General features: G+C 39.5%; 1 protein-coding gene across 7 annotated transcripts in view; it reads left to right on the top strand.

Moving 5' to 3' along the window:
* Positions 1-27780, top strand: part of ARMH3 (armadillo like helical domain containing 3) — a 174786-nt gene that overhangs the window by 42051 nt on the left and 104955 nt on the right. For all 7 annotated transcript variants that reach the window (XM_020897830.2, XM_020897832.2, XM_020897831.2 and 4 more), the window contains exons 17-20: positions 296-361; positions 1578-1647; positions 4417-4477; positions 11319-11407. In XM_020897830.2, coding sequence (XP_020753489.1) covers positions 296-361; positions 1578-1647; positions 4417-4477; positions 11319-11407 — 286 coding nt within the window. The remainder of the gene's footprint in view (positions 1-295; positions 362-1577; positions 1648-4416; positions 4478-11318; positions 11408-27780) is intronic.

The raw sequence follows: 27780 nt of genomic DNA, 5'->3' as shown, positions 1-27780 counted from the left end.
CAGCATTTGTCTCAAGTGTCTGTGCCTTAATTTTTATTGTTTGTAATTTGCTTTGAGATTTTTGACCAGTTAGAGACCTACTGGGAAATTACACTTAAGTGAAACCTCATGGCTTAAGTAGGGCTTGACATAAAGGCTGTAGTCTTCTCCCGTTAGCTCTTTAACTGGTGCTTGAAAGGAGTTCTTTTAAGACCTGTAAATCCTTGGACTTTAATAAGGGTATAGATTATAGATAGATTATAAAAGGAGTTTATAGCTCTCATTCCCTCCTTATCTGTGTTTTTATTTTTATTAGGATCAATATGCCAATGCATTTTTGCATGATGACAACATGAATTTCCGAGTAAATTTACATAGAATGGTAGGTATGGCTTTTACTTCTTGTTTCTTCTTAGAGGAATTTTTTTATGTTGGCAGGATTGGAGATGATGACATTGATCTTACTAGAACAGATGTGGGTGGAAATTTACGCTAAAGGGCTCTTGCTTAACTGCTGTTCAGAAGACACATCCCTGTTGTTGGAATTTTGTGTGTGTGTCTTGGAGGTGTTACCTACTCAATAGAGGGTGGAAAGATCCACAGTCTCATACCCATGGCAATAATATTGTTATAGAATGTATCAGGGTACTTCTCTGGTGGCCCAGTGGTGAAGATTCTGCACTTCCACTGCAGGGGGCATGGGTTTGATTCCTGGTCGGGGAACCAAGATCCCACATGCCACCCAGCATGGCCAAAAACAAACAAACAAAAAATAAGCAAACAAACAAAAAACCCCAAAAAGGTATATCTTGACATTGAATATATCAGTAATGTAGATTTCAACAAGGAGATGGGCCTAAGCCTTTTGTTTTCAGAATATGCTGTGATCTTTGATTGGGTGATGCTAGATTCTGCTTATTATTAGATTTATTCATCTGAGGGGTGGGGGAAATAGAATATGAAGGATCAAGGAGTTTCCTAAAACTTGGAGGTATGTTCAGAAATATCACCTTGAGGTTCAAAACTTCCTTTAAAAAACTTTTCCTTTTTTTTTCGAACTGCTACTGTTGGTGCCTCTACACAGCCACGTTCTCCCTTTTTCTTATTATTTTATCAAAGAAAAATACTAGTGTATCTCTTTTGTTGTCAGTAATGTCACTTGTATAGATAAAATCAAAGCAAAAACAATAGCTTTCCCCTTGTAGTATGCTTCAGTGCCCTGTGGGGCTGTGGTCTTGCTGTGAACTGTGTTTTTGTCCCAGGCCTGCATCGATAACTGAGAAGCACTTATATGTCCTCCCTGCCTCACCCAACACCCACCACTTGAAAGAGAAAGAAAAGGTAGCTTCTCTGTAGTAGTGGTTTTATTTTATTATTGTTGTTTCTTCTTTTGACCAGGCCATGCATTTTATGGGATCCTAGTTCTTTGACCAGGGATTGAACCTGGGCCCCCAGCATTGTAAGCACAAAATCCTAATCACTGGATCACCAGGGAATTCCCAGTAGTAGTGATGTTATTTGCGTGAAAAAAAAAATGATGGTGAACCACTGGATGTTAGTTCAGATGTCTTATAATCTCATTTCTTATTTGTGTGAAGCCTATGAGACACAGGAAGAAGGCAGCAGACAAGAACCTTCCCTGCCGTCCATTAGTATGTGCAGTACTGGGTGAGTATCATCAAAATGGGCATGTTTCTGAGCCAGTGGTAGGTTTTCATGTTTAAGATAAGGGATAGGTCCTGTTCGATGTGCTTCCTCCTCAGAGAAGAAGTTACTAGTTGTATTTCTTCCCTGGCCTAAGAAACCATGTTTCTTGTTGAGTTTGGTAAAGCAATCCCAATGAATTTAATGTTCAATTAAAGAGTGCCCTTGTTCAAAGAAAAAGTTCTTTCTAGGGAGACAAATATCTAAGCTTGATACATAAATTTGTAAACTTTCTTACACTTGATAAAACTCTCAAATTCTTCCCTCCATTTCTTGGCCCAAATTGATGTGTCAGTGGGCCAGGAGGCGAAAGTTCAAGGTTTAGACATACAAAACTTCCTCTGAGTAACTTAAGCTGAGAGGAGGCTGAGGAGCTGACAGATAGGGGGCTGTATTGCAAGTAATTTTGTCTGCCCAGAATTCTGCATTTTCCTCAGGGGAATGATCTGAACTCTTAATCCCATTTCGCTATAATATTCAGCCCTGCTTCCTAAATCTACTTGATTTTAAAAACAATAATTAAGACTATATAGTAAGCCTTTATTGACCTAAACCTCCCCAGACCATTTTGGTCAATATCTGTCAAGCTGAGTGTGATAGGAAGACAAGAAAGACTGGCATAGCTTTAGAGTTTGAGTCTCTGGTTACACAGCTGTGATCCATAATTTTTTTTTTTTTTTTACTTATTGCACTTTTTAAAATTTTATTTTATATTGGAGTATACTTGATTTAAAATACTGTATTACTTTCAGGGGTACAGCAAAGTGATTCAGTTATACATATATCCACTCTTTTTTCAGATTCTTTCCCCATATAGGTTATTACAGAGTACTGAGTAAAGTTCCCTGTGCTATACCATAGGTCCATGTAGATTATCTACTATACACCTAGTGGTGTATAGGTATTAATCCCAAACTCTTAATTTATCCTTCTCCATCATTCCCCTTTGGTAACCACAAGTTTGCTTTCTATGTCTGTGAGCCTGCTTCTGTTGTACTTACTGAATTTCTTCATAGTTCAACAGAAGAATCCTATCTCTTCCAGTATAAGAGTTCTATTCAGTTCAGTCACTCAGTCGTGTCTGACTCTTTGCCACCCCATGAACCACAGCAAGCCAGGCCTCCCTGTCCATCATCAACTCCCGGAGTCCACCCAAACCCATGTCCATTGAGTCGGTGATGATATCCAACCATCTCATCGTCTGACATCCCCTTCTCCTCCTGCCCCCAATCCCTCCCAGCATGAAGGTCTTTTCAAATAAATCGGCTCTTCACATCAGGTGGCCAAAGTATTGGAGTTTCAGCTTCAACATCAATCTTTCCAATGAACACCCAGGACTGATTTCCTTTAGGATGGACTGGTTGGCTCTCCTTGCAGTCCTAGGGACCCGCAAGAGTCTTCTCCAACACCACAGTTCAAAAGCATCGATTCTTCTGCACCCAGCTTTCTTTATAGTCCTACTCTCACATCCATACATGACTACTGGAAAAACCATAGCCTTGACTAGACAGACCTTTGTTCACAAAGTAATGTCTCTGCTTTTTAATATGCACATTGGCCATAACGTTCCTTCCAAGGAGTAAGCGTCTTTTTATTTCATGGCTGCAGTCACCATCTGCAGTGATTTTGGAGCCCCTCAAAATAAAGTCAGCCATTGCTTCCACTGTTTCCCCATCTATTTGCCAGAAAGTGATGGGACTGGATGCCATGACCTTAGTTTTCTGAATGTTGAGTTTAAGCCAACATTTCTACTCTCCTCTTTCACTTTCATCAAGAGGCTCTTTAGTTCTTCTTCACTTTCTGCCATAAGAGTGGTGTCATCTGCATATCTGAGGTTATTGATATTTCTCCCAGCAATCTTGATTCCAGCTTGTGTTTCTTCCAGCCCAGTGTTTCTCATGATGTACTCTGCATATAAGTTAAATAAGCAGGGTGACAATATACATCCTTGATGTACGTCTATTCCTGTTTGGAACCAGTCTATTGTTTCATGTCCAGTTCAAACTGTTGCTTCCTGACTTGCTTACAGGTTTCTCAAGAGGCAGGTCAGGTGGTCTGGTATTCCCATCTCTTTCAGAATTTTCTGCAGTTTATTGTAATCCACACAGTCTAAGCCTTTGGCATAGTCAATAAAGCAGAAATAGATGTTTTTTCTGGAACTCTTGCTTTTCTGATGATCCAGTGGATGTTGGCAATTTGATCTCTGGTTCCTCTGCCTTTTCTAAAACCAGATTGAACATCTGGAATTTCATGGTTCATGTATTGTGGAAGCCTGGCTTGGAGAATTTTGAGCATTACTTTACTAGCATGTGAGATGAATTCAATTGTGCAGTAGTTTGAACATTCTTTGGCAGATCCATAATTTTTTCTCTGCTTGCCTCATCACTTGGTTCTCAGAATATGATTTCCCTTTGGCATTTTGCATTAGTGCCATGGTATGAAATATCTGTACAGTGAAATTTCCCTTATATCTGAGTTTATTGGCAGGTGCAACGTATCCTTCTGAAGTGGGAGAGTGAACTAATTTTCTTGTTACCTTACAAGTGGCAGGTGGTGAGAGTGTTGCAAAAAGTGCCTTATATAAAATAGATTTAAATGCATATTGATAAAGATGTGGTTAGTTGATGCCATTCAGCATGGTTGTAAGGTGTACTGATAAAGTTTTTCTCCCAACTCCAAAGGCAAGCAGTGAATTTCATTCTGATTGATCTGATTTTTCTTTTTCCCATTCAGACCTGATGGTGGAGTTTATTGTAACACACATGATGAAGGAGTTTCCTATGGATCTCTATGTGTAAGTACCATGGTTCATTTAATGTGTGCAAATCTATTTTATAGAATTGAGTGTAAGAAGTTTAATAGTCACAAAATTTTTATGTATACTTCACTTCAGGAAAAGCACATGTATATGCAGAGAAGTGTCAGGGAGTGTTTTATGGCCTGGGTTTATATGTTTTTCCAGAAAGAGGGGAAAGCACAAACCACATATCTTCATTATCACTTTTAGGCACACTGCATGAAGAATAGGGCTGCTATGTTGAAGCAGAGATCATGGGTGACTCTTGTATCCAAAGATATGGAATACCAGCAACCCTCTTAGTCATCCCTAGACCTTGGCATCAAAGGAGTCAGCAGTATTTAGAAGGTAGGGAAAGGCCAGAGAGAGAGGTCTTTTGGTTCATTCTTAGCCTACGTTGTACTAGCAACCTAGTCAGAACTCCACTAGCTAGTTAGATTGTGTATATATAGTGGCCTGGCTGAGAGTCTCCTGCCTCCCGAGGGGATCTGGTTGTCTGTCACAATTCTTTACAGTCAGTATAACTAGAAACAACTGAAAGTCTTCATATTTTAATAAAGTTTAAGCCTTTAGGCTTTCTTCTTTGCTATTTCAGCATTCTTCTTTTTATTAATGTCTAGGAACAACTGTGCCATATTAGTGTGATCTCAAGTATATGTATTATCTTTATTCCTTAAAATGCATCTGGATTCAGTCTGACAACAGAATTAGTACCTCCACTTTTTCCCAAGTAAGAGAAAAGTTTGGTGCACAGCAAGCTTAGTGTACCTCATTCCAATGCTGAGCCTGGGATCTGGGAAGATATGAAGGATTTTACTATGAATGGAAGATCTCTAGTTTTTAGACTATTTGTAGGCTACGTATTCTTAATTCCTAGGTATGAAATAAGATACAAATTTTACTTTTAGATAAGTAGTTTCTGGTTTGCATTTTTCTGTATCTTTTGGTTGTTTAAAATTAGTTTGACCCTTTATTTCATGCACTGCGGGCAGATTCCTTAACAACTGAGTTATGAGGGAAGCCCCTTATTGCAATTTAAAGACCATGAAAAGCTCTTTTTTTAAACACTTATCAAAAAAAAAAAAAAAAAAAAACAAACACTTACCAGATGAATTTTCTGCTTATTTTAGATGGGATTGCTGAACATCAGTACCTCAGGGATTATATTTGTTTCGCTACAGGCTTTAATTTTAGCTTATTTATCTTATGTTCTAGTTCTAAGATAGAGTATTTTTCTTCTTTTTTGTAATATATTACTATAGTCTTAGTTTACTTATTTTCCAAGGAAGGAAGCTGAGGGTTCGTAATCCACTCTAATTCAACTGAAGGTTGGATTATTCTGTTAGTAAGCACCAGTGTCTGGACTTGAACCCAAGTTTTCTTACAGTACATCCTAAGTTGTTCCCACCCCTTGTCAGGTGTATTATCTATTGCTGTGTAACAAACTACTCCAAAACATAGGGTTTAAAGCAGGCATTTATTGCTTCACAGTTTCTGTGGCTCAGCGATCCAGTAGCAGCTTTCAGCATAGGGTTTGATATGGGCCTCAGTCAATATGTTAGCTTTCCTGCGGCTCTACTGGGGCTGGAAAATTGCTTCAAAGCTCACTTACATGGTTGTTGGTAAATCTCAGTTCCTAGCCATGTGGGTTGTTTGACATGACAGCTGACTTTCTCCAAAGCAAGTAATACAAGAGAGAAAGAAAAGGAGAGTGAGAGCCCAAGATGGAAACCATGGGGCCTTTTATAACCTAATCTCAGACGACATACCATTTCTATTGGTCTCACAGACCAAGCCTAATGCAGTGTTGGAAGGGACTCCATAAGGATGTGAATCCCCAGAGGTGGGGACCATTGGGGGCCATCTTGTGGGCTGGCTACCACAGTTGCGTATGTATGTTGCATCACCAAGATTCAAGCTCAAGTCTGTCTTAGGAAAGAGGCTGTACTCTTTCTTAATTACCACTATGATAAATGACAAAGAAAAGATTTGTACAGGGTGACTAATGCTCACTGGGGCATCAGAGAAGGCTGCGCTTGACCTGAGTCATGAAGAAATAGTAGGCAGTTTTGTATACAGAGGAGTGAGGAGCAACCTCCCAAGCAGGGGACTAGGATGTTCAAAAGCTTGGGGACTTGATACTTTGGAGAATAGAAAGAAATTCAAAAGGATTAGCATATAGGGTGCATGGAGGAAGGCCAAGAGGGTAGAAAAAGTATTACCTGAAATAAATGGATGATGGGTAACAGTTGAAGGTGGGGATGACATGATTAGACTGTGCTCAGCACTTAGAGTTATAGATACCTATCTGTCTACTAAACCCTCACATCCCAGCCAGTGAACCTGATCTTCCCTCTTCCCCCTGGTTCCTGCCTTTTTTTTTTTTTTACTTTGCTTTGCTTTCTCAGTTCCTTTTCCACCTGCTTCCTAATTGGATGTCCTGAGGTTAAGGAAGATGGAGAAGATAATGAGCATCAAGCTGACAGAGACTGGGCAGAAGGTCCCACCCTCAGGCTGAATTCACTTTCTCCATTACTACCCCTGGGCATATTTCCATATCTGCCTCCTCAACTTCCAGCCCTCTTTCCAGTTTCTGGCATTTGGAGCGTCAGGTCCTTTTTAGGTGAACTTATCTGCTCCCAGCTGGGATTCAGGCCAAGTTGCTGCTCTCACTTATCATTATATACTGCTTTTCAGCAGCATACAGCAAAATAAGAAATTGAAAGTAAAATGAATTTCTACCATTTCAGATAAGTTTGTAATCCTCCTGGTGAAATATGAAGCAGTACAGAATATGGAAAGACTTAATACTCAAGCCAGAATCTGGGTCAGAAACAGTTTCATATCTGTGTGTGAATGCTGTAGGTAAAGTAATAATGGAGAAAGGTGCTTATACAAAAAAAAAAAAAAAAAAAAAAAGTTTTGCCTGGAACATTAGGAGGTAGGAAAACCCAACCAATTAATTTCCTCTTCTGGCTGCTACTCTTTGATTCTTGCTGCCAACCGCTACTGCTGGCACAGGATTGGGAGTTAGGGGGAATGGTCTCTGAGGAGAGAAAACTCTCCTTTAAATTACTCGTATGTGGAAAACTTGGACTCTTTCTAAATCAGGAATTCTCAGACCTGTGGGTAGAGACTTCAGTAGACCCCACAAGAAGAGTTTCAAGTTAAAGTGGAACTGTCTTGTGTTGAAATAGGAAACTGCTACATGTATAAAAGAAATGCCCTAAACTGTCAGTTTGGAGTCATTCAGCCAGCATATCTTTGAGATCATAACAGGTTTTAAAATTTTCATTCTGTTTGGTAAGTAATATAAGTTACTGAGACCACAAGGCAAATGATGTCCCTTGTTGGGTGGCTGCAGGAAAAGGAACGGAGCCTGGAGTGGATATAAAAAGCCTTTGAACCAGAGTTGGCTGGCTCCGGAGTGTGGTGACACAGATCGTGTCTCATTGCTGCTCCGTAGTGGCTCGGTGCTGGGATGATGTCAACAGAGACACGGTGCAGCGTCCAGATCTAGGATGCATGAGAAGTCCTGATGTCCAGGAGTGTTCTGTGGGGGTGGTCATGCATGGGCAGTGGCCAGCTACCCTTGCTGGCTGCAGCGCTGGTTTCAGCCCCAGGGAGGGACCTAATGACTATCAGTTTAATGGCAAATTGATAGAATAGTTTGTATTTTCCTAAGTTAAATCATGGCTCAAACGAGGGCATCCTATAGCTACTGATAGCTGCATCACATGGACGATCACACCACAATTTCTAAAAATCAGCAAATGGTTTGGAAAGTATTAGGAATATTTACACTACAATTTGTATCACTTTGTAAGTGGTTTTGATACAGTTTATTTAGAGAATGAGTGTTAATCACTCAGTCATGTCTGACTCTTTGCGACCCCATTGGGCTCCTCTGTTCCATGAAATTCTCCAGGCAAGAATACTGGAGTGGGTTGCCATTCATTTCCTTCTCCTGGGGATCTTCCCAACCCAGGGATTGAACCTGGGTCTCCTGCATTGCAGGCAGATTCTTTTCCGTCTGAGCCACCATCCTATATTCTCTATATTCTTTTTAGAGAATAAAAGGGAATTATTTAAAAGTTTTGTTGTATGTATATATTTCTGTCTGGTTTGTAAAATATTTTTAATATATACTGAAGTCTTTTAAGAGAGATCTCTGTCACATAGTCCTCTTATAAAATTCTATCTGAAAGTCTCCTGTAAGACCACTTAGAACTATGAAGAATGGAAAGAACAGAGAGATGTGAATAATGAGGCATGTAGAACAGGCTAGTGAGGTAGCAGGCCCATTCCATTATTGGAATTATTTTGAAAACTTGCAGGACTTTTAACTTACAAATTTATTTCTCTTCATTTGTGTCTTTGATGTGTTGTCAGGTACTTTAATGTCCTTGTGTCTCACCCTACAGAGGGAAGTTTGTCGTTTTTTGTTGCTGCTGTTGGTAGTGGTCAGGTTTTTTTCTCCCCCCCTTTTTCTTTTGCCCTCTGCTAAGAGGCCCAGAAAATTAGCTGTCACCATTTTTGCTTGATTTCATGAGCTGTAGGATTGATATCCTACGTATTGATATGATGTCTGCTGAAGTTAGTAGGATCTCAGGATACTCTGTCTCATATTAACACCCCAGAACCTGAGAGAGTCTTACTCTCACCTTTAGAAGTATTGTCTTTCAGCTGAATTTCAACTGCGGCATATTAGGTGTGGGGAAGCCACTTTTTGCTGCACCCTTTTGCCTTGCTTACTTCTGTTTTCTTTGCTTCATTCTTTGGTGTCAGAAGAGTTTTGGGAGAAAGAGCCTCTTTATTTGCCTGAAACTAGCAGACTATCTAGATCTAATTTCCAGGAACTTGACAGTTTAGTTTTGGTAAGACTTAAGTGCTAGATCTTCATTTGGTTTGCAGTCAGTATTTATGGAATGAATGAAGATAGGTCTGATGGTTTCCTGTGAATCTTTTGTTTGTGTGATGAGCTTAGAGCTTCAAAGCAATATAGACCAAGACTTGGGCCTCTTTCCTCCCACCCCCAATCTACTTTTTCTACTTTCTGTCTCTATATCTGCCTATTTTGGGCATTTTATGTAAATGAAATTATATATTATGTGATCTTTTATGTCTGACCTTTTACTTAGCATATTTCCAGGATTTTATCCATGTTACTGTGTTCCTTTTTTATGGCCAAGTGATATTCCATTGTTTGAGTGTACAACATCATTCATTTATCCATTAATTAGTTGATAGACATTTGGGTTGTTCATACCTTTAGCTGTCAGCATTAAAATCTGTATTAATTTGGTTTGCAAAAATAGAACCTTGTTGGGGAGTTCCCTGCCAGTCAGTAGGTTAAGATTCCACACTTGCACTCTAGGGGGCACAGGCTCTAGCCCTGGTTGGGGAGCTAAGAGCCCTCAGCCACACAGTGTGCCCCCAACCCCCAAAAAAAGAACCCAGAATCTTGTTTTAATGTACCTTTTTAAGGTGAAATTGAACATTTTAGGAAAATGTTAACTTTCCATATTTTTCCTCTTTTTGGGGATGGAGGGATTTGTTGTCCATTTCCTTTGCCCATCTTATTAGGTGTGTTGTTATTTTTTCTTATCGATTTATATAAACTCATATGCATTAAGCATAGTAACCATTTCATGCCATTTGTTGCAAATGTAATTTCCCATATTTGGCTTTTAATTTTAATCATTACAATCTTTTTAATTGAGATTTTTATTTTTCAAATTTATTTTAAAGGCTTTTTAAAAAAAATTATTTATTTTGGCTGCAGTTGGGTCTTAGTTGCGGTACGTGGAATCTTCGTTGCATCATGCGAAGCATTTCTGCAGAAGCTTTTGTTGCGTTCCTCTCTAGTTGTGGTGTGTGGGCTCAGTAATTATGGCCCATGGGCTTAGTTGTGCCACAGCATGTGGGATCTTAGTTCCCCAACTAGGGATCGAACCTATGTCCCCTGCATTGGCAGGTTCTTAACCACTGGACCACCAGGGAAGTCCCAAGATTTTTATTTTTAGGAAGTAAATTTTATCAATATTTTCCTTTATACATTCACTCATAGCTTTTTAAGCTTTCAAAATTCTTCCCCATTCAGAGATGAAAGGACATTTTTTTGGTTAGGTTTACAATGTTTAAAAAATGTCTTTCATTTTTCAGTTTACTTGGAAATATTCTCAAAAGCATTTTTGTTGTTGGGATGTGAATAATGTTTAATAGTCCAGTGATCTAGAATAGCACTGTCAGTATAATTTTTGTGATTATAAAAATGTTCTGTTTGTCTGTGTTGTCCAATATGGTAGCCACTAGGCACACATGACTTATGAGTACTTGGTTAGTGCAACTGAAGAACTGAATTGTTAATTTAACCTTTAATGTAAATCAAAATTTAAATATTATTTAAAATCTTATTTACATTAAAAACATATTTAAATAGATCTAAAGTCTTAAGTTCTTTAATTTTACATCTTTGCATCCCATGTTTGCAGTTTCAAATGTAGTCTCATTTTGGTTCATGGTGCATTCTTCCTCTGAGGAAAGATACTCAAGGGAATGGTAAAAGTAGTGCCTAATTGCATACTGACTTAGATGTGGTTATAACTCCCTTTTTCTAGAGATAGGGGAGTTAGCACAAGTTACGTTGTGTGTGTTTGGGGGTGGGGTTTTTATCCACCAGAAAGTTGCAGAAGTTCCTTTCTTTCCCATGTATACAGATTCATATCCAGTGTTTTTTGTGGTCTTAGCAAAAGTTGCCTTGTTAAAGAAAGGGTATCTGTGGTAAGTTGCACCGTAACTTTAGACTTATTCCAGTTTTTCTCTTTTTCTGTTCCAGGCGCTGCATTCAGGTAGTACATAAACTACTTTGCTATCAGAAGAAGTGTAGAGTACGTCTGCATTATACCTGGCGGGAACTCTGGTCAGGTAACTTTCTCTTTTGAATTCATCATCTTTTCCTATATGTTTTATGAGCTGCTGTGCCTGGGCATAGATGAATTTAAAACAATGAAACAAATGTTTTAGTTTGTTTAGGATGCTTGTATTTTCAACTTTTGTCATTTCAGCCTTGTTGTAATCCAAACCTGGGCATATCACCTATATATCTATTTTATACTTGCTCTCTTGTTCCTTCTCCCTGTATTTTTTTGTCAGCTGGCAGAAACAATTAAATATTTCTTGAGTTCCATTGATTCTTCCATTGAGAAGTCAGTACAAACTTGGATTCTCTCTTGGTTCTATTCGGTAACAGCATATGGACTATAGGGAGGCTTCTGTGTGTTTCCTGGGGATGAGTAATCTCAGGAGGAATGTCTTAGGGAGAGGGGGTTGGGAGGGGGTGGAGAGATGGGGGGACACCCTATTCTTTGTGTTACATCTGGCATTATTACTGTTTACAGACAGTGTCAGTTTTACCACTCCCCTTGTGCCAGAGATAAAAACAGCAAATTACAGTGTTTACTTTTGTCTTTGTATACATTTGGTAGCCCAGTAAAGTTACTGCCACCCCTGTTGGGGAAAAGAGTGGCTCTTCTCTAAGGGTACAATTAATACTGGCTTGACACCCCTTTCTTTTGTGCATCTAAATTGGAGGTTTCAGAAAAGCAGAGGAGACATGTTTCCTGAGGCATTTGCTTGCTGATAGTCCTGTGGCTTTTGTGACCTGATAGTACAATAAAATCTTCTCCAGATGATTATAGTGGTAAATTGTTGCCCCACCCTTGGGAGAGCTTCTCTGTACTCTGAGCAGAGAAGTGTGTGTGTGAATATGGGAGGCTTTGTGAGAAAGCAGAAGCAGGCCAGTAACCCCACCCCCTCCTATGAAATTCATCTTGCTTGTTGTGACACATGGTTTCCTACCAACCCAATTTGGCTTTCTAAATTTAGTCCTTCATAATGGGAAGTAGAGATCTTTAATTAATGGATTAGCAACTTCTTTGCAGTTGCTGCCTATGGTATTGAAGGGGGAGTAGGATAATAACACTAATGGCAACAGTGGCATTTTGATATTTTAGGAGAAAGAGTGTGATTATGTGAGAGTTGAAAATTGAGAGAATGTTAGAAAAGGTAAAGAGAGATCAAGAGATTGAAATGACTAAAGTTTGAATTTCTTAGGTTGGAATAATTCTTTCTAATATAAAGGACTATTTGGTTGCCTGTGCATTAGTTGTATAATTAATTAGTTGTATGGTTAATTTAAAAATTTAGAATTAAAGAGAAAACACAAAAAGGATGCAAATCTGTGGACATTAGTGTAACAAGTACAAATGGCTTATGTCTGTAACTGGAATGAAGTTACACATTGTAGTACTAAAGAGTTGATGGTAGTAGTTATTTTTGCCTGCTTTTGATTCTTTTCTGTTTTTATTTTCTTTTTATTCTATCACCTTTACTTTCTCTCCTAGCTATCCTTTCTCTTGCCTCTAGGAGCTCTCTGGCTTTTCTCCTATCCTTGTCATCAGTTGTCCTCTTCCTCATTTCTCCTCTTCTGTTGTCTTTTTCATTGCCTTCTCCTGTTCACCCTCGTCTGTCTTCCTCGGTCCTAGGGTTCCATTTATTCTCTTACTCCCTTGCATTCTGCCCTTTGTGCTGTTGTTGTCATATGTTTAACTTTTATATATTTTATAAACCCCAAAATACATTTCCATCATTTTTATTTAAAGAGGCACTTATCTTTTAAAGAGATTTAAAAAGTATCTTTTATATGTATCTTTTCTGGATCTTAGCTTTCCCTATTCCAGTGAGAAACTGTGAAGCAAGAGACCATTCTTTATCCTGTATTGACTTTATTTCTTTGGGTGCTTTATGTCATGTTTAACTCTTTGTATAATTATTTGCTATCTCAGGACTGATTGGCATGCTAAGGCCCTTGATAGATTGAGAGGAGGTGTATATGAGTGTCATTCATGAGGCTTGGATGGCTGCTTGTTCCAGGCATAGGCGTTTGTACTGGAGTTCTCTGCCAGGTGAGGTTAGCTCCTTTTCTATGTAGACTGGGTGAGCCCTCTTGTAACCTGACTCCTTGTGTTCATACATGGAGTATATACAGTGAGATGCAGAGCAGCAGGTGTTAAGGAAAGCTGCAAAATACTAGACTACATCTGATGCATCAGAGCCCATAATAATGTATAATATTGTAATCGGTGAATATAAATGTGTCTATGGTGGATCCACCCATCCTTGGCTGGTAATATCCCTCATATGTCGGTTTGCCCATGTTTTCATTCTTTCTTTGCCTTCTAGATGTATAGATTTGAGGGAGATATGTGAAACTCATCATGGCAAATATGCTTAAGTACAGATGCTTGCCCATACATGTATTGCAAACTTTAGTTGAATTTTACTTGCAAATAAAACTGGTAAGGCATGTGTTGTTAGGTCAGACACATGAGAGACCTCAGCTGCCCAGGAAGCATGGATGGCAGATGCCTTTTATTATTTGGAATGAGAGTGTTTAGTCTCACTGCACTTTGAGTGGTTATTTTTATTCTTATACTGTTTGACTACCTCTTTCTTTTTGGGGAAGTAGCCAGGGATCCCCCTCCAAATTCCTATATGGAGTTTTCAGGTTTGGTTTTATAATAAGGAGGAGCCAGCTACATTCAGTTCAGTTCAGTCGCTCAGTCGTGTCTGACTCTTTGTGACCCCATGAATGGCAGGATGCCAGGCCTCCCTGTCCATCACCAACTCGTGGAGTTCACACAAACCCATGTCCACTGAGTCAGTGATGCCATTCAGCCATCTCATCCACTGTCGTCCCCTTCTCCTCCTGCCCTCAATCTTTCCTAGCATCAGGGTCTTTTCAACTGAGTCAGCTCTTCACATCAAGTGGCCAAAGTATTGGAGTTTCAGCTTCAACATCAGTCCTTCCAATGAACACCCAGGACTGACCTCCTTTAGGATGGACTAGCTGGATCTCCTTGCAGTCCAGGGGACTCTCAAGAGTCTTCTCCAACACCATAGTTCAAAAGCATCAATTCTTCTGTGCTCAACTTTCTTTATAGTCCAACTCTCACATCCGTACATGACTATTGGAAGAGCCATAGCTTTGACTAGATGAACCTTTGTTGGCAAAGTAAGGTCTCTGCTTTTTAATATGCTATCTAGGTTGGTCTTAACTTTCCTTCCAAGGAGTAAGCGTCTTTTAATTTCATGGCTGCAACCACCATCTGCAGGGATTTTGGAGCCCCCCAAAATAAAGTCAGCCACTGTTTTCACTGTTTCCCCATCTATTTGCCATGAAGTGATGGGACCAGATGCCATGATCTTAGTTTTCTGAATGTTGAGCTTTAAGCCAGCTTTTTCACTCTCCTCTTTCACTTTCATCAAGAGGCTTTTTCGTTCCTCTTCACTTTCTGCCATAAGGGTGTTATTATCTGCATATCTGAGGTTATTGATGTTTCTCCCGGCAATCTTGATTCCAGCTTGTGCTTCCTCCAGCCCAGCGTTTCTCATGATGTACTCTACATATAAGTTAAATAAGCAGGGTGACAATATATAGCCTTGACGTACTCCTTTTCCTGTTTGGAACCAGTCTGTTGTTTCATGTCCAGTTCTAACTGTTGCTTCCTGACCTGCATACAGGTTTCTTAAGGGGCAGGTCAGGTAGTCTGGTATTCCCATCTCCTTCAGAATTTTCCACAGTTTATTGTGATCCACAGAGTCAAAGGCTTTGTCATAGTCAATAAAGCAGAAATAGATGATTTTCTGACAGTCTCTTGCTTTTTCGATGATCCAGCGGGTGTTGGCAATTTGATCTCTGGTTCCTCTGCCTTTTCTAAAACCAGCTTGAACATCTGGGAGTTCACGGTTCACATATTGCTGAAGCCTGCCGTGGAGAATTTTGAGTACTACTTTACTAGTGTGAGATGAGTGCAATTGTGTGGAAGTTTGAGCATTCTTTGGCATTGCCTTTCTTTGGGATTGGAATGAAAACTGACCTTTTCCAGTCCTGTGGCCACTGCTGAGTTTTCCAATTTGCTGATATATTGAGTGCAGCACTTTCACAGCATCATCTTTTAGGATTTGAAATAGCTCAACTGGAATTCCATCACCTCTACTAGCTTTGTTAGTAGTGATGCTTCCTAAGGCCCACTTGACTTCACATTCCAGGATGTCTGGCTCTAGGTGGGTGGTCACACCATCGTGATGATCTGGGTTGTGAAGATCTTTTCTGTAGAGTTCTTCTGTGTATTCTTGCCACCTCTTCTTAATATCTTCTGCTTCTGTTAGGTCCATACCATTTTTGTCCTTTATTGAGCCCATCTTTGCATGAAATGTTCCCTTGGTATCTCTAATTTTCTTGAAGAGATCTCTTGTCTTTCTCATTCTGTTGTTTTCCTCTATTTCTTTGCATTGATCACTGAGGAAGGCTTTCTTATCTCTCCTTGCTATTCTTTGGAACTCTGCATTCAGATGCTTATATCTTTCCTTTTCTCCTTTGCTTTTTGCTTCTCTTCTTTTCACAGCTATTTGTAAGGCTTCCTCAGAGAGCCATTTTGCCTTTTTGCATTTCTTTTTCTTGGGAATGGTCTTGCTCCCTGTCTTCTGTACAATGTCATGAACCTCCATCCATAGTTCATCTGGCAGCTATGTTAGTTGGGGCTTTAATCCTGCCTAATAAGTTGGTTTTACAGATGTAATCCCTGACCTACTCCCTGCTGCCATGGTCTATTTATATGATGCCTGTCACCATGGTATCTGAGTAGATGCAGAAATATATTTAGGCTAACCTCAACTTGAATATAGAAAGGAAAATGTTTTGTCTTTCTCATTACCCTATTTTCAGCAGTCACTGTTTTCCACCAAGTGATGGGAAGTTCAAAAGCTCTTCTCTGACCTCTAGGCTACCCAAACTTCCTATCTTGAGTAAAAGATTAGGTCTTAAAATGCTTGTCTGATAAAGATAGAAAACCAAGTTTTAGGGTGAGATCCTAGTGAAATAGTTCTTTGCTTTTGAGAATATAATGAAAGATATCTTTGCATCCAGAAAAATGTCCATTTGCACATATATATTTTGCATATAATTTCAGAGAGTTCATGGACCTTCTTCTGAAGCCTATCCATGATCCAGTGTTAAGCATCCCAGTCTTTCTGTGACTGATTCATGTTGATATATGGCAGAAACCAGCACAACATTGTAAAAGAAATTATCCTCTAATTAAAAATAAATTAAAAAATAATTAAATACAAACAAAAAAAGTCTCAAGTTGGAATCCAGAGGGTGTGGGGGGAAGAATCGCTATCTTAATTTTAGCAATTAGCCCCCCAATTCTGTCTTCACAGAACATCTTTATGTTTGGTTAGATAGTTTTTCTTTATTTACTGATCGTATTGCATTCCTCCTGGGAACTTTAGTTTTATATCTGAACTTGAGACTGAAGACTGATGTTGGTCACTATGTTTGGTTCCTGTTATTCTCACAGAACTTTGGGCTTCTGTTTTAGCGTATCACATTATTATGCTGTGTTTGCACATGTCTGTACAATGATTTGCTTAAATTATATGTTTTTCCTCTTAAAAAAAATTCCTGGAGGGCAGGGCCTGAGTTTTAATCATTGATTTATTCCCAGCACACTACTTGGCTTGTAACAGGGGCTCAGAAAACATTTGAGTTAATAAATAAATGGATGAATGGGTATGTAAAATTTCCATTGATGATGAGTCAGCATTCTCTTAAGGCGGCACAATGTTGTGTTTGGACTTCAAAAAAAAATTAATATTAGAATATTTGTTTTCATGTGTCTTTTGAGCTGACTTCATCACCTTTTTATTTGAATTGTTGGTATGAAAGGGAGTGGTGAATGATTTCTCTTTCCTTTGTCACTTTCTTCCTTACCTACAGACATGGATTACTTTTAACCAAGTGAAAATGGAAACTTAGTTTCTAAGCCATTAACCAAGGAATGAGCAGAATGTTTAGAGAGAAGCATATAGTTGTTGGAGAGGGAAATACTTGAACAGAGAACTTAATGGAGTCAGCTTATTTTACTTCCACTGCAGGCAGATGGAACATTGGGGAGCCAGCCTGCGTTTAAATAGTGTAGCTTTCCACAGTCTGAAAACAGGTTGACTTAAAGACAGGTTTATGTTGTCATTTTATATTTGGCATACATCTGTGGATCACAGTCCTTCTTACCCTTTCACTCTGCTGCACATCTGGGTGATGTCATTATTTTTATCACCATTTGTTGGGGAATGTATAGAGATAAGTGACTTGCTAAGGATCATGGAAACCAGACATTAAATAGTCATGATCAGAACTTAGAGTTCCTGACTCCTATGCTCAGAAGCAGATCACTAGGCAACATTTGCCTCCCTGCAGGAAGAGAGGCCCCCAAAGCCCCCAAAACAATCTGTTCAGCTTCACTGTGCTAAATAGCATCCAAAGCATTCACAGCTTTGTGAAAAATAGAGAAACTGTACTTGGCCTGAAACTGTGCTTGGCCTGACCTTTCAGATACCTACTGGGAAAAATAGAAAACTCAGGAGTGTCACAGCTTTCTGGATCCAGCTGGCACACTCATCACTGACAGAAGTCTGTGACTTCATGGTTAGGTACACCTTGAGACTGGGAATTGAGAGCTTTCATTGCGTGCTTGTTATACTGTAGGTGTTATACAGGACTGGAAATTTTCAGGAGAAAGACTGACCTGAGCCACAGATATAGTTGGCAGTTCTTGTATGGGTATAGCTTTGACAGTTTGCCAGCCCCTCCTGACTTGGGGAAACTATCCTTTGAGTTTTTAATTGTCTGCTTCTTTTAGTTTGGTTACTTTTTTAAACTTTTTATTTTGATATAATTATAGACTCACAGGAAGTTGCAAAAATAGTACAGAGAGTTCTTGTACCCTTCACCCAGATTCCTCCAATGGTGACCTCTTACATAAGAACGATATCGCTGCTTTAAGTTTTGAAGAGAGTATGCAGGTGGGGAAGAACATAGCAGTAAACAGCTAGAGTATATGGCAAGAGAAATTTGGCAGCTGCTATTGCTATTTTGTTCTTAAAATTGCTTTTTAAATTGTTCTTCTTTTTTTCCCCAAATTTTCTCTGATTTAGGGGAATCTGTTACAAGATGTATTCTAGACTTGATGTGCCTAATTAAGACTGCTCTAGCTTCCATGTGCAAAAATATGGAGGCTTCTTTCTTCTTTGGGTAATCAAGTCTTCTTAAAGTTAGAATGTTCTAATGTGGGAGCATTCAAAGGTATTTCTCTCTTTTCATAATTTTGTTATGGAAGATCCTATGTAGCAGTGTATGAAGCCCCAGGGCAGAAAAAGAATGCTAGGAAACCTTTTTTCTCTTCAAATCACCACATTTGGCTAAATCTAAAATTTATACTATTTTGAATCTTTCTCTTAGAATCTTGGCAGAAGCAAAAGATAAGAATTTCTAACAAGTTTAGCCTGTTAGAAGGAGAAAAAGAGTCCCACCTAAAAGAGTGAGAAATATCTGTTCTTTTCTCTGCACAAAAAGGCACTTCCCATCCAGAGAAATGTCAACTCTCGTAGGCCCATTAGCATCTTGTCAACTAAAAAAGGCAGAGGAGAGAGTAGTTGTGCTTTTGTTGTGCTGCCTGTACTGGTTGTGTAGGAAAGTGTCATTTGATTTCATAAGGTATCATCCTTCCCTGGATCTTAAGTGAGCAGGACAAGTCTCTTAGTGGTTTTACCCTTGTTTGAGCAGAAAGTAAAGTTCTTGGTTCTACATCAGATGGCTCTGATGGTCTCATTAACTGAGATTTCTTCAAGGGAGATTTTGACTCTCTTTCATTTGGGCAGTGCTGGAAAAAATCAGGAGATGTCTAGGGCCCTAGAAGAAGGTGGTAGCCTATAAGCATGCTTAGTTAGAAGCAGCTGCACAGAATCTGTATGGGATCTTGCATTTCTCCATATGGGAGCAATGGGAACTTTCACATAAAAACTTGTTTTCATGGCAAGGAGGGTGGGTGGGAACTGTGAGGACTGCAGTGTCTCCAAGTAAATGGGGAATTGGAGATAGTTGTGAATTTTATTTTCTTTTTTAGCAGATACACTTCAGTTGCAAGGAAAATGGTAAGACAGAAGCTAACTTCCATTTAAAGAAAGGATTTGTTCTTTTCTCCAGTTCATCTAGGACATAGAGCCTTTAGACAGCGCAGGTTGGTGACGTACCGACTTTTTATTGTGCTAAAATACACATAACATAAAATTTACCATCTTAGTAAAAACAAACAATTTACCATCTTAACCATTTTTAAGTGTATGTTCAGTGGTACTAAATGCATTCACACTGTAATGTAGGCATCACTACCATTGTTCCCCATAACTCTTCATCTTCTAAAACTGAACCTCTTCCCCTTCCCCCTTAGCCCCTGGCAACCACCAGTCTTCTTCTCTCTTTATGATTTTAACTACTCTAAGTACTCCATGTAAGTGGAATGATTCAGTATTTGTCTTTTTGTTACTTGATATATTTTACTTTACAATATTCTGAAGGTTCAAGAAATCAGATTCCCCCCTTCCTGCAGAGTTATCTATTTTTTGTTATCATTCTTGTTTATTTTTTTTAATATATTTATTCTGGCTGCATTGCATGGCTTGTGGGATCTTAGTTCCCTAACCGAGGTTTGAGCCAGGATCCTCGACAGTGAAAGCCCAGAGTGCTAACCACTGGACCACCAGGGAATTCACTGTTATTTTTGTTTTTGACTGTAGGCTGTGTCTATGCTGAGGATCAGCCTGAGGTGTAAACTTAATCTTTTCTTAGATCTTTTCTGAGGTTTTTTCTTGGGCATATGCAGTCACTGTCTAATTTTCCTTGAATACGCAGTTGTTTCTGAATGTCCTAGTTTTTTTTTTTTCTGGTTTCTGAATTCTCTTCTTGATTAATGTTTTTATTGTCCTAGTATTTACCTTTTCTCTTTAAACTGAAGCATAGTTGATTTACAATGTTGTTAAGATTCCACTATACAAAGTGGAATCAAAAGCAAAGTGACTCAATTATACATGTGTATTTATTTTTTTCCATTATGGTTTATCTCAGTATATTGAATATAGTTTCCTGTGCTATACATTAGGATCTTCTTGTTTATCCATTCTGTATGTAATAGTTTGCACATGCTAACCCCACACTCCCAATCTATCCCTCCCTCTGTCACCCTCCCCTTAGCAACCAGCTGTCTATTATCTCGGTCTGTGAGTCTTTTTCTGTTTCTTAGATAATGTTCATTTGTGTTGAATGTCCTGGCTCCTGAAAGAGGAAAAGCAAAAAATGAATGTGGGGAAAAAAGGGGCACTGGCCCCTTAAACCTAAATGTCACTTATCTGTCGGGGGGACAGGCTTGCAACAATGAGGGAAGTGCAACAAAAATGGCTGCCCACCTCTTTGTCTGCATCTCTGTGATCAGAAGCAGCAATCAGTGATCATAGCACAGATCCCCAATATTTGGAAGATATGGCCCTTATTGCCATATCTGGGAGCTGACCCCCACCAGCTCCTGCAAGCTGTGTGCAAGCTGCTCTAGAAACAGGTGCACAGTTGCTTACCACAGGCCTGGGATTGGGGATAGGTAGCTGCTAATGTACTAAGAGTTGAAATTGACCAAAGTGAACCAAATTAACCATCCAAATTTTCCTGTAGAAGTTGCAAACCTTCATCAGAGTCCAGAGTTCTAAAATAGTTACGTCAGACAGATTCTGCCAGGGCAATTATTGTCCTAGTGGGGAGAGAAATTCCTGACATTTCATGCTCTGCCATCTTCCCAGAATGCCATATACCCAGTCTGGGTATACCGACTTTTGTGCTCTGTTCCTGGAGAGGCTCATAGCATATAACCAAAGCCGTTTCATTTTCTTGTTGGATTCATTGGTCTCTGTTTCAGTAAGGCGCTTGGGTTTAACAGCCAGCCAGATGCCTGTATTCTGAGAACCCACCTCATGTATTTTTAAATTATTCTGCTGGTCAGTATTGGTTTCTAAGTCCTTCCTGTGCCACTTTGCTGACTGTCAGTGAGCCTGCTGATGGCTGGCAATGTCCCTGAGTAATTGGTGATTTTGTCCAGAGATGCTTGAATTGGCTAGAGTTTATAGTGCCTCTGGGGTTTCAGAGGCATTGACTTGTTCAGCTTAGTTCAGTCGCTCAGTCTTGTCCAACTCTTTATGACCCCATGGATTTCAGCACGCCAGGCTTCCTTGTTCGTCACTAACTCCCAGAGCCTACTCAAACTCACGTCCATCGTGTTGGTGATGCCATCCAACCATCTTATCCTCTGTCATCCCCTTCTCCTCATGCCTTCAATCTTTCCCAGCATCAGGGTCTTTTCCAATCAATCAGTTCTTCACATCAGGTGGCCAAAGTATTGGAGTTTCAGCTTCAGCATCAGTCCTTCCAGTGAGTATTCAGAACTGATTTCCTTTAGGATGGACTGGTTGGATCTCCCTGCAGTCCAAGGGACTCTCAAGAGTCTTTTCCAACACCACAGTTCAAAAGCATCAATTCTTCAGCGCTCAGCTTTCTTTATAGTCCAACTCTCACATCCATACATGACTACTGGAAAAACCGTACCTTTGACTAGACGGACCTTTGTTGACAAAGTAATGTCTCTGCTTTTTAATATGCTGTCTAGGTTGGTTATAACTTTCCTTCCAAGGAGCAAGCATCTTTTAATTTCATGGCTACAGTCACCATCTGCAGTGATTTTGGAGCCCCCCAAAATAAAGTCTGTTTACTGTTTCCATTGTTTCCCCATCTTTTTGCCATGAAGTGATGGGATTGGATGCCATGAGCTTAGTTTTCTGAATGTTGAGTCTTAAGCCAACTTTTTGACTCTTCTCTTTCACTTTCATCAAGAGGCTTTTTAGTTCTTCTTCATACCAGTGCTATTTATAACCTGTCCTTTGAGTTCTTCTCTCTCTCTCCTAAGCTAGTGAGTTTCTAAGTATTTCTCTTCTATCAGTCACTGTGAAGTTACCCATTTCCCCTAATGATCAGGCTTTGACTTGGGATCTGTGGCCTCTCATCCTAACTCCATGCCAGGCCACAAAATAGGGCCTGGCTTAGTCTTGTCTTTGCTTTCTATCTCTTTGTCTTCATAGCAGGTAAAAGCTGTTCAAACAGACTGCTCTCTCTGACCTGATTCTTCAGAGACATTTATTTGTGCTCTGCTCTCTGTCTTCTTCCTGTTTTTAATCTTATTTAAATGTCATTCACTTGGTTTTGTAATTAAACCTCCCCTCTGCTTCTCTGAGGCAGGCGCTGAGCTACCACTTAATTGTGTATTCCTGTGGTTGGCTTGTTCCTCTCTGCACCTGGTTTACCTCAATGTGGGGAGAGGTTTTAGTTCTGGAGAAGTTCCCATATCCATTATTCACTCCACGCTCCTACACGAAAACATGGTTTGCTGCTTGCTACCTTCTTTTCCTCCACTTAAATCCAAAGCAGAATAGAAAAAGTCTGGGAAAGTCCTCATTGTGTCGGGTATATTAATACTAGAAACAGCTCTGTGAACAAGATTCCTTGTGCAGTGAGGTGGCCTTGTGTCAGACAGCAGGATTCTCAGGTGGGTGGTATTGAACTCTTCACATTTAAAAAACAGATGGGCTGCTTTTGCCTCTGTGAATTCACCTGGGACCCTGGGAACTGTCAGGGTACTCAACTTTCCAGAACCTGTGCTCTATCCTTTGTTCTACTTGTGTCTGCATACAGAAAAGTCAGAACTTCTGCATCCTGCTGCCATATTTGATGCACAAGACTCTCCAAGGAAAGAAACTTGGAGAACTAAGTAGGAGACTGACACTTGCCTCTAGTACAGAGTCAAAGAGGCAACATCCAGGCCAGAATACTGGAGTGTGTAGCCTTTCCCTTCTCCAGGGGAATCTTCCCAACCCAGGGATCGAACACAGGTCTCCCACATTGCCCGCGGGTTCTTTACCAGCTAAGCTACAAGGGAAGCCCAGGAATACTGGAGTGGGTAGCGTATCGCTTCTCCAGCTGATCTTCATGGCCCAGAAGTCAAACCGGGTTCTCCTGCATTGGAGGCAGATTCTTTACCAACTGAGCTACCAGGAAAGTAAAGAGGCAGCAGTTGCAGCTAGTTTGTAGTTCCTGAAAGCGAATCCAGAAACTTTAGTTTTCAAAGTGCTTGGTGGAAAAGACTTTCCAGTGAAGAAACAAGTGTGTATGGAGCACCCGCTTCCCTACAACTTAAACTTGTTGAATGTATAATGGAATACCTTAGATGTTTCACTGACATAACTTCTCTATTTTTCACTCAGTACAGGTTAAGAGTATTTGAAGCCAGGAATCTGTATACTCCTTTAGTAGAAATAGAGAAGACTTAGGAGTCAAACCCAGCATCCCCAAGGATTTCCTAGAATATTGTTTGAATAGTTGACCCTTAAAGAAGTTGAAGTTTTGGGGTGTTTATACCCAGGCCCCCACTCCAACCTTTTCAAAAATTCACTTTAACTTTACAGTCTGCACTTCCTACAAAAAGTCTCACATCTGTGGATTTGACCAACCACAGATCATATAGTAACATAGTATACATTTATTTTTTTAAAAGTGTAAGTGGACCCACACAGTTCAAACCCACATTGTTCAAGGATCAGCTCTACTCCAGTGTGTTGTTAGCTTCGACTATCAGCTTTGACGATTATTCTGAAAACTGCCATAGTATTGTCTTGAAGGCTGTGCAGTGCTCATTTTGAATTTGTATTCTTGCTCAAGTGTTCATGACTCTCTGTTGATTGAGTATATTGGGTGCCTTTTATTTTCCCCATCAAAATACCTTTGTATGTTTGGCCCTGTACTCAGTACTGTGTACCATGATGTAAATTTCAGCCCATCGGTTATGCTGAGGTTACACAAAGTTGGGATCGAGTCTTGGCAGGGCTCATGCTAATGTCTGTGGAAAGAAAGATATTGGCCTCTTGTTTTTCAGTTGGTAAAACATACATAAAATTTTATCATTTTAAGTAAGCTCAGTGGCATTAAGTACATTCACATTGTTGGGCAACCATCTTTTCCTTCCATCTCCAGAATTTTAAAAGTTTTCTTAGACTGAAATTGTATCCATTAAACAGTAAGTCTGTATTCCTCCCTGTCTACACCTCTAGCAACCACCAATCTGCTTCCTGTCTCTATGAATTTGATTTCTCTACGTCCTGCATGTAAATTGAGTCATGTGGTATTTGTCCTTCTGTGACTGACTTTTTTTCACTTAGCATAGTGTCTTCATGTTTCACCTATGTTTTAGCATGTGTCAGAATTTCCTTTTTCAGGCTCAGTAATATTCCATTGTATACCACATTTTTTAAAAAATTATTTTTTAATTGGAAGATAATTGGTTTATAATGTTGTGTTGGTTTCTGCCATACAGCGACATGAATCAGCCATAGGTAAACATATATCTCCACCTTCTTGAACTCCTCCCTCCTCCCACCCCATCCTGCCCCTCTAGGTTGTCACAGAGAACCAGGTTGAGCTTCCTGTGTCATGCAGCAAATTCCCACTGGCTGGCTGTTTTACATGTGGTAATGTATATGTTTTAGTGCTATTCTCTCAGTTTATCCCAGCCTCTACTTACTAACCTGTGTCCATAATTCTTTCTCTATGTCTGCATCTCTGTTGTTGCCCTACAAATAGGTTCATTAGTATATTTTTCTATATTCCATATATGTGTGCTTGGTTGCTCAGTCCTGTCTGACTCTTTGTGACCCCATGGACTGTAGCCCATGAGGCTTCTCTGTCCATGGGGATTCTCCAGGTTAGAATACTGGAGTGGGTTGTCATGCCCTCCTCCAGGGGATCTTCCCAACCCAGGGATCGAACCCAGCTCTCCTGCATTGCAGGCGAATTCTTTACCATCTGAGCCACCAGGGAAGCCCAAGAATACTGAAGTGGGTAGCCTATCTTTTCTCAAGGGTAACTTCCCAACCCAGGAATTGAACCAGGGTCTCCTACATTGCAGGTAGATTCTTTACCAGCCGAGCTACCTGGGGAGCCCTAGATTCCATAAACATGAGTTCATATGTGATATTTGTTTTCTCTTTCTGACTAACTTCACTCTTTATAACAGGCTCTAGGTTCATCCACCTCACTAGAACTGACTCAAATTCGTCCTTTTATGGTTGAGTAATATTCCATTATATATATGTACTACAACTTCTTTATCCATTCATCTGTTAATGGACATATAGGTTGCTTCTATGTCCTCGTTATTGTAAGTAGTGCTGCAGTGAACATTGGGGTACATGTATCTTCTAGAATTGTGGTTTTCTCAGGGTATATGCCTGGTAGTGGGATTGCTGGGTCATATGGCCTATTTTCCACATCCTCTCCAGCATTTATTGTTTGTAGATTTTTTGATGATGGCCAGTCTGACTGGTTTGAGGTGATACCTTATTGTAGTTTAGATTGCATTTCTCTAATAATAAGCGATTTTGAGCACTTTTTCACGTGTTTATTAACCATCTGTATGTCTTTTTGGAGAAATGTCTATTTAGGTCTTCTGCCCATTTTTTTGATTGGGTTGTTTGTTTTTCTGATATTGAGCTGCCTGAGCTGCTTATATATTTTGGAGATTAATCCGTTGTCAGCTGCTTCATTTGCAGTTATTTTCTCTTATTCTAAGGGTTGTCTTTTCATCTTGTTTATTGTTTCCTTTGCTGTGCAAAAGCTTTTAAGTTTAATTAGATCCCATTTATTTTTGTTTTTATTTCTGTTACACTATTAGGTGGGTCATAGAGGATCTTGCTGTGATTTATGTCAAAGAATATTCTGCCTATGTTTTCCTCTAAGAATTTTAGTCTCTGATCTTACATTTAGGTCTTTAACCCATTTTGAGTTTATATTTGTGTATGGTGTTAGAAAGTGTTCAAATTTGATTCTTTTACATGAAACTGTCTAGGTTTCCAGCACCGCTTATTGAAGAGACTGTGGACTGTGTTTTATCCATTGTATATTCTTGCCTCCTTTGTAAGGTGCCCATAGGTGCATTGATTTGTCTCTGGGCTTTCTATCTTGTTCCGTTGGTTTGTATTCGGTTTTTGTGCTGGTACCATACTGTCTTGATGACTGTAGCTTTGTAGTATAGTCTGAAGTCAAGGAGATTGATTCCTCCAGCTCCATTCTTCTTTCTCAAGAATGCTTTGGCTGTTTGGGGTCTTTTGTGTTTTCATATAAATCGTGAAATTTTTGTTGTAGTTCTGTGAAAAATGCCATTGGTAATTTGATAGAGATTGCATTGAATCTGTAGTTTGCTCTGGGTATTATAGTCATTTTCACAATATTAATTCTTCCAATCTAGGAACATGGTACATCTCTCCATCTGTTTATGTCATCTTTGATTTTTTTCATCAATGTCTTATAGTTTTCTGAATACAGCTCTTTTGTCTCCTTAGGTAGATTTATTCCTAGGTATTTTAATTTTTTTTTATTGCAATGGTGAATGGAATTGATTCCTTAATTTCTCTTTCTGATCTGTCACTGTTAGTGTATAGGAGTGCAAGGGATTTCTGTGTGTTGATTTGGTATCCTGTGACTTTACTAAATTCACTGATTAGCTCAAGTAATTTTCTGATTGTATCTTTCACATTTTGTTTATCTGTTCATGTGTCAATGGATTCTTGTATTGCTTCCCCCTTTTGACTATTGTAAATAATACTGTTATGAACATGGGTGCAAAAATACTTGAGTCCTTGCTTTTCACTTCTTGTTTTTGAGAGTATGCAGGTTATAGTGTCTTTAGGTCAGTGGAGTAAAATTCTGAGATGCTTAAGAGAGATGAACTTGAACTTAGAAGATTTTTCTTTTGATCACTTGGATGTGTGAGGGGCTGGTTAGTGGAATTCTGATTAAAGTTACGATTTTGGGTGGCAAATGCAGGTATTGGTCCTAGATAGCTTGTTCCTCAACCTTCAACAAATGTTTTTTTAAGTGAAGTTTAGGAGGAACCAGTAGTTTCATAGATCTCAGCAGGGGGAGTTCATGGACCATTCCTGGTATGTTTCTGTTAATGTAATTTATCTTCAATTAGCTATGTGACTTCGGATAACTTATTAAATCTTTCTGAATTTTAATTTGGTCATCTGTTAATTGAGACCATTATTAGCTCCTTCATGGGATACTCAGTAGGTTTCAGTGAGAGTGATGTACTTTAAGTGCTTTACATAATGCCTAGCATCATCTGCTGCTGCTGCTGCTGCTAAGTCACTTCGGTCGTGTCTGACTCTGTGCGACCCCATAGATGGCAGCCCACCAGGCTCCCCTGTCCCTGGGATTCTCCAGGCAAGAAAATTGGAGTGGGTTGCCATTT

Source organism: Odocoileus virginianus, chromosome 7 (assembly GCF_023699985.2).
Source record: "Odocoileus virginianus isolate 20LAN1187 ecotype Illinois chromosome 7, Ovbor_1.2, whole genome shotgun sequence".
NCBI classification, from domain to species: domain Eukaryota; kingdom Metazoa; phylum Chordata; class Mammalia; order Artiodactyla; family Cervidae; genus Odocoileus; species Odocoileus virginianus.
This window is presented reverse-complemented; position numbering and strand designations above follow the sequence as displayed.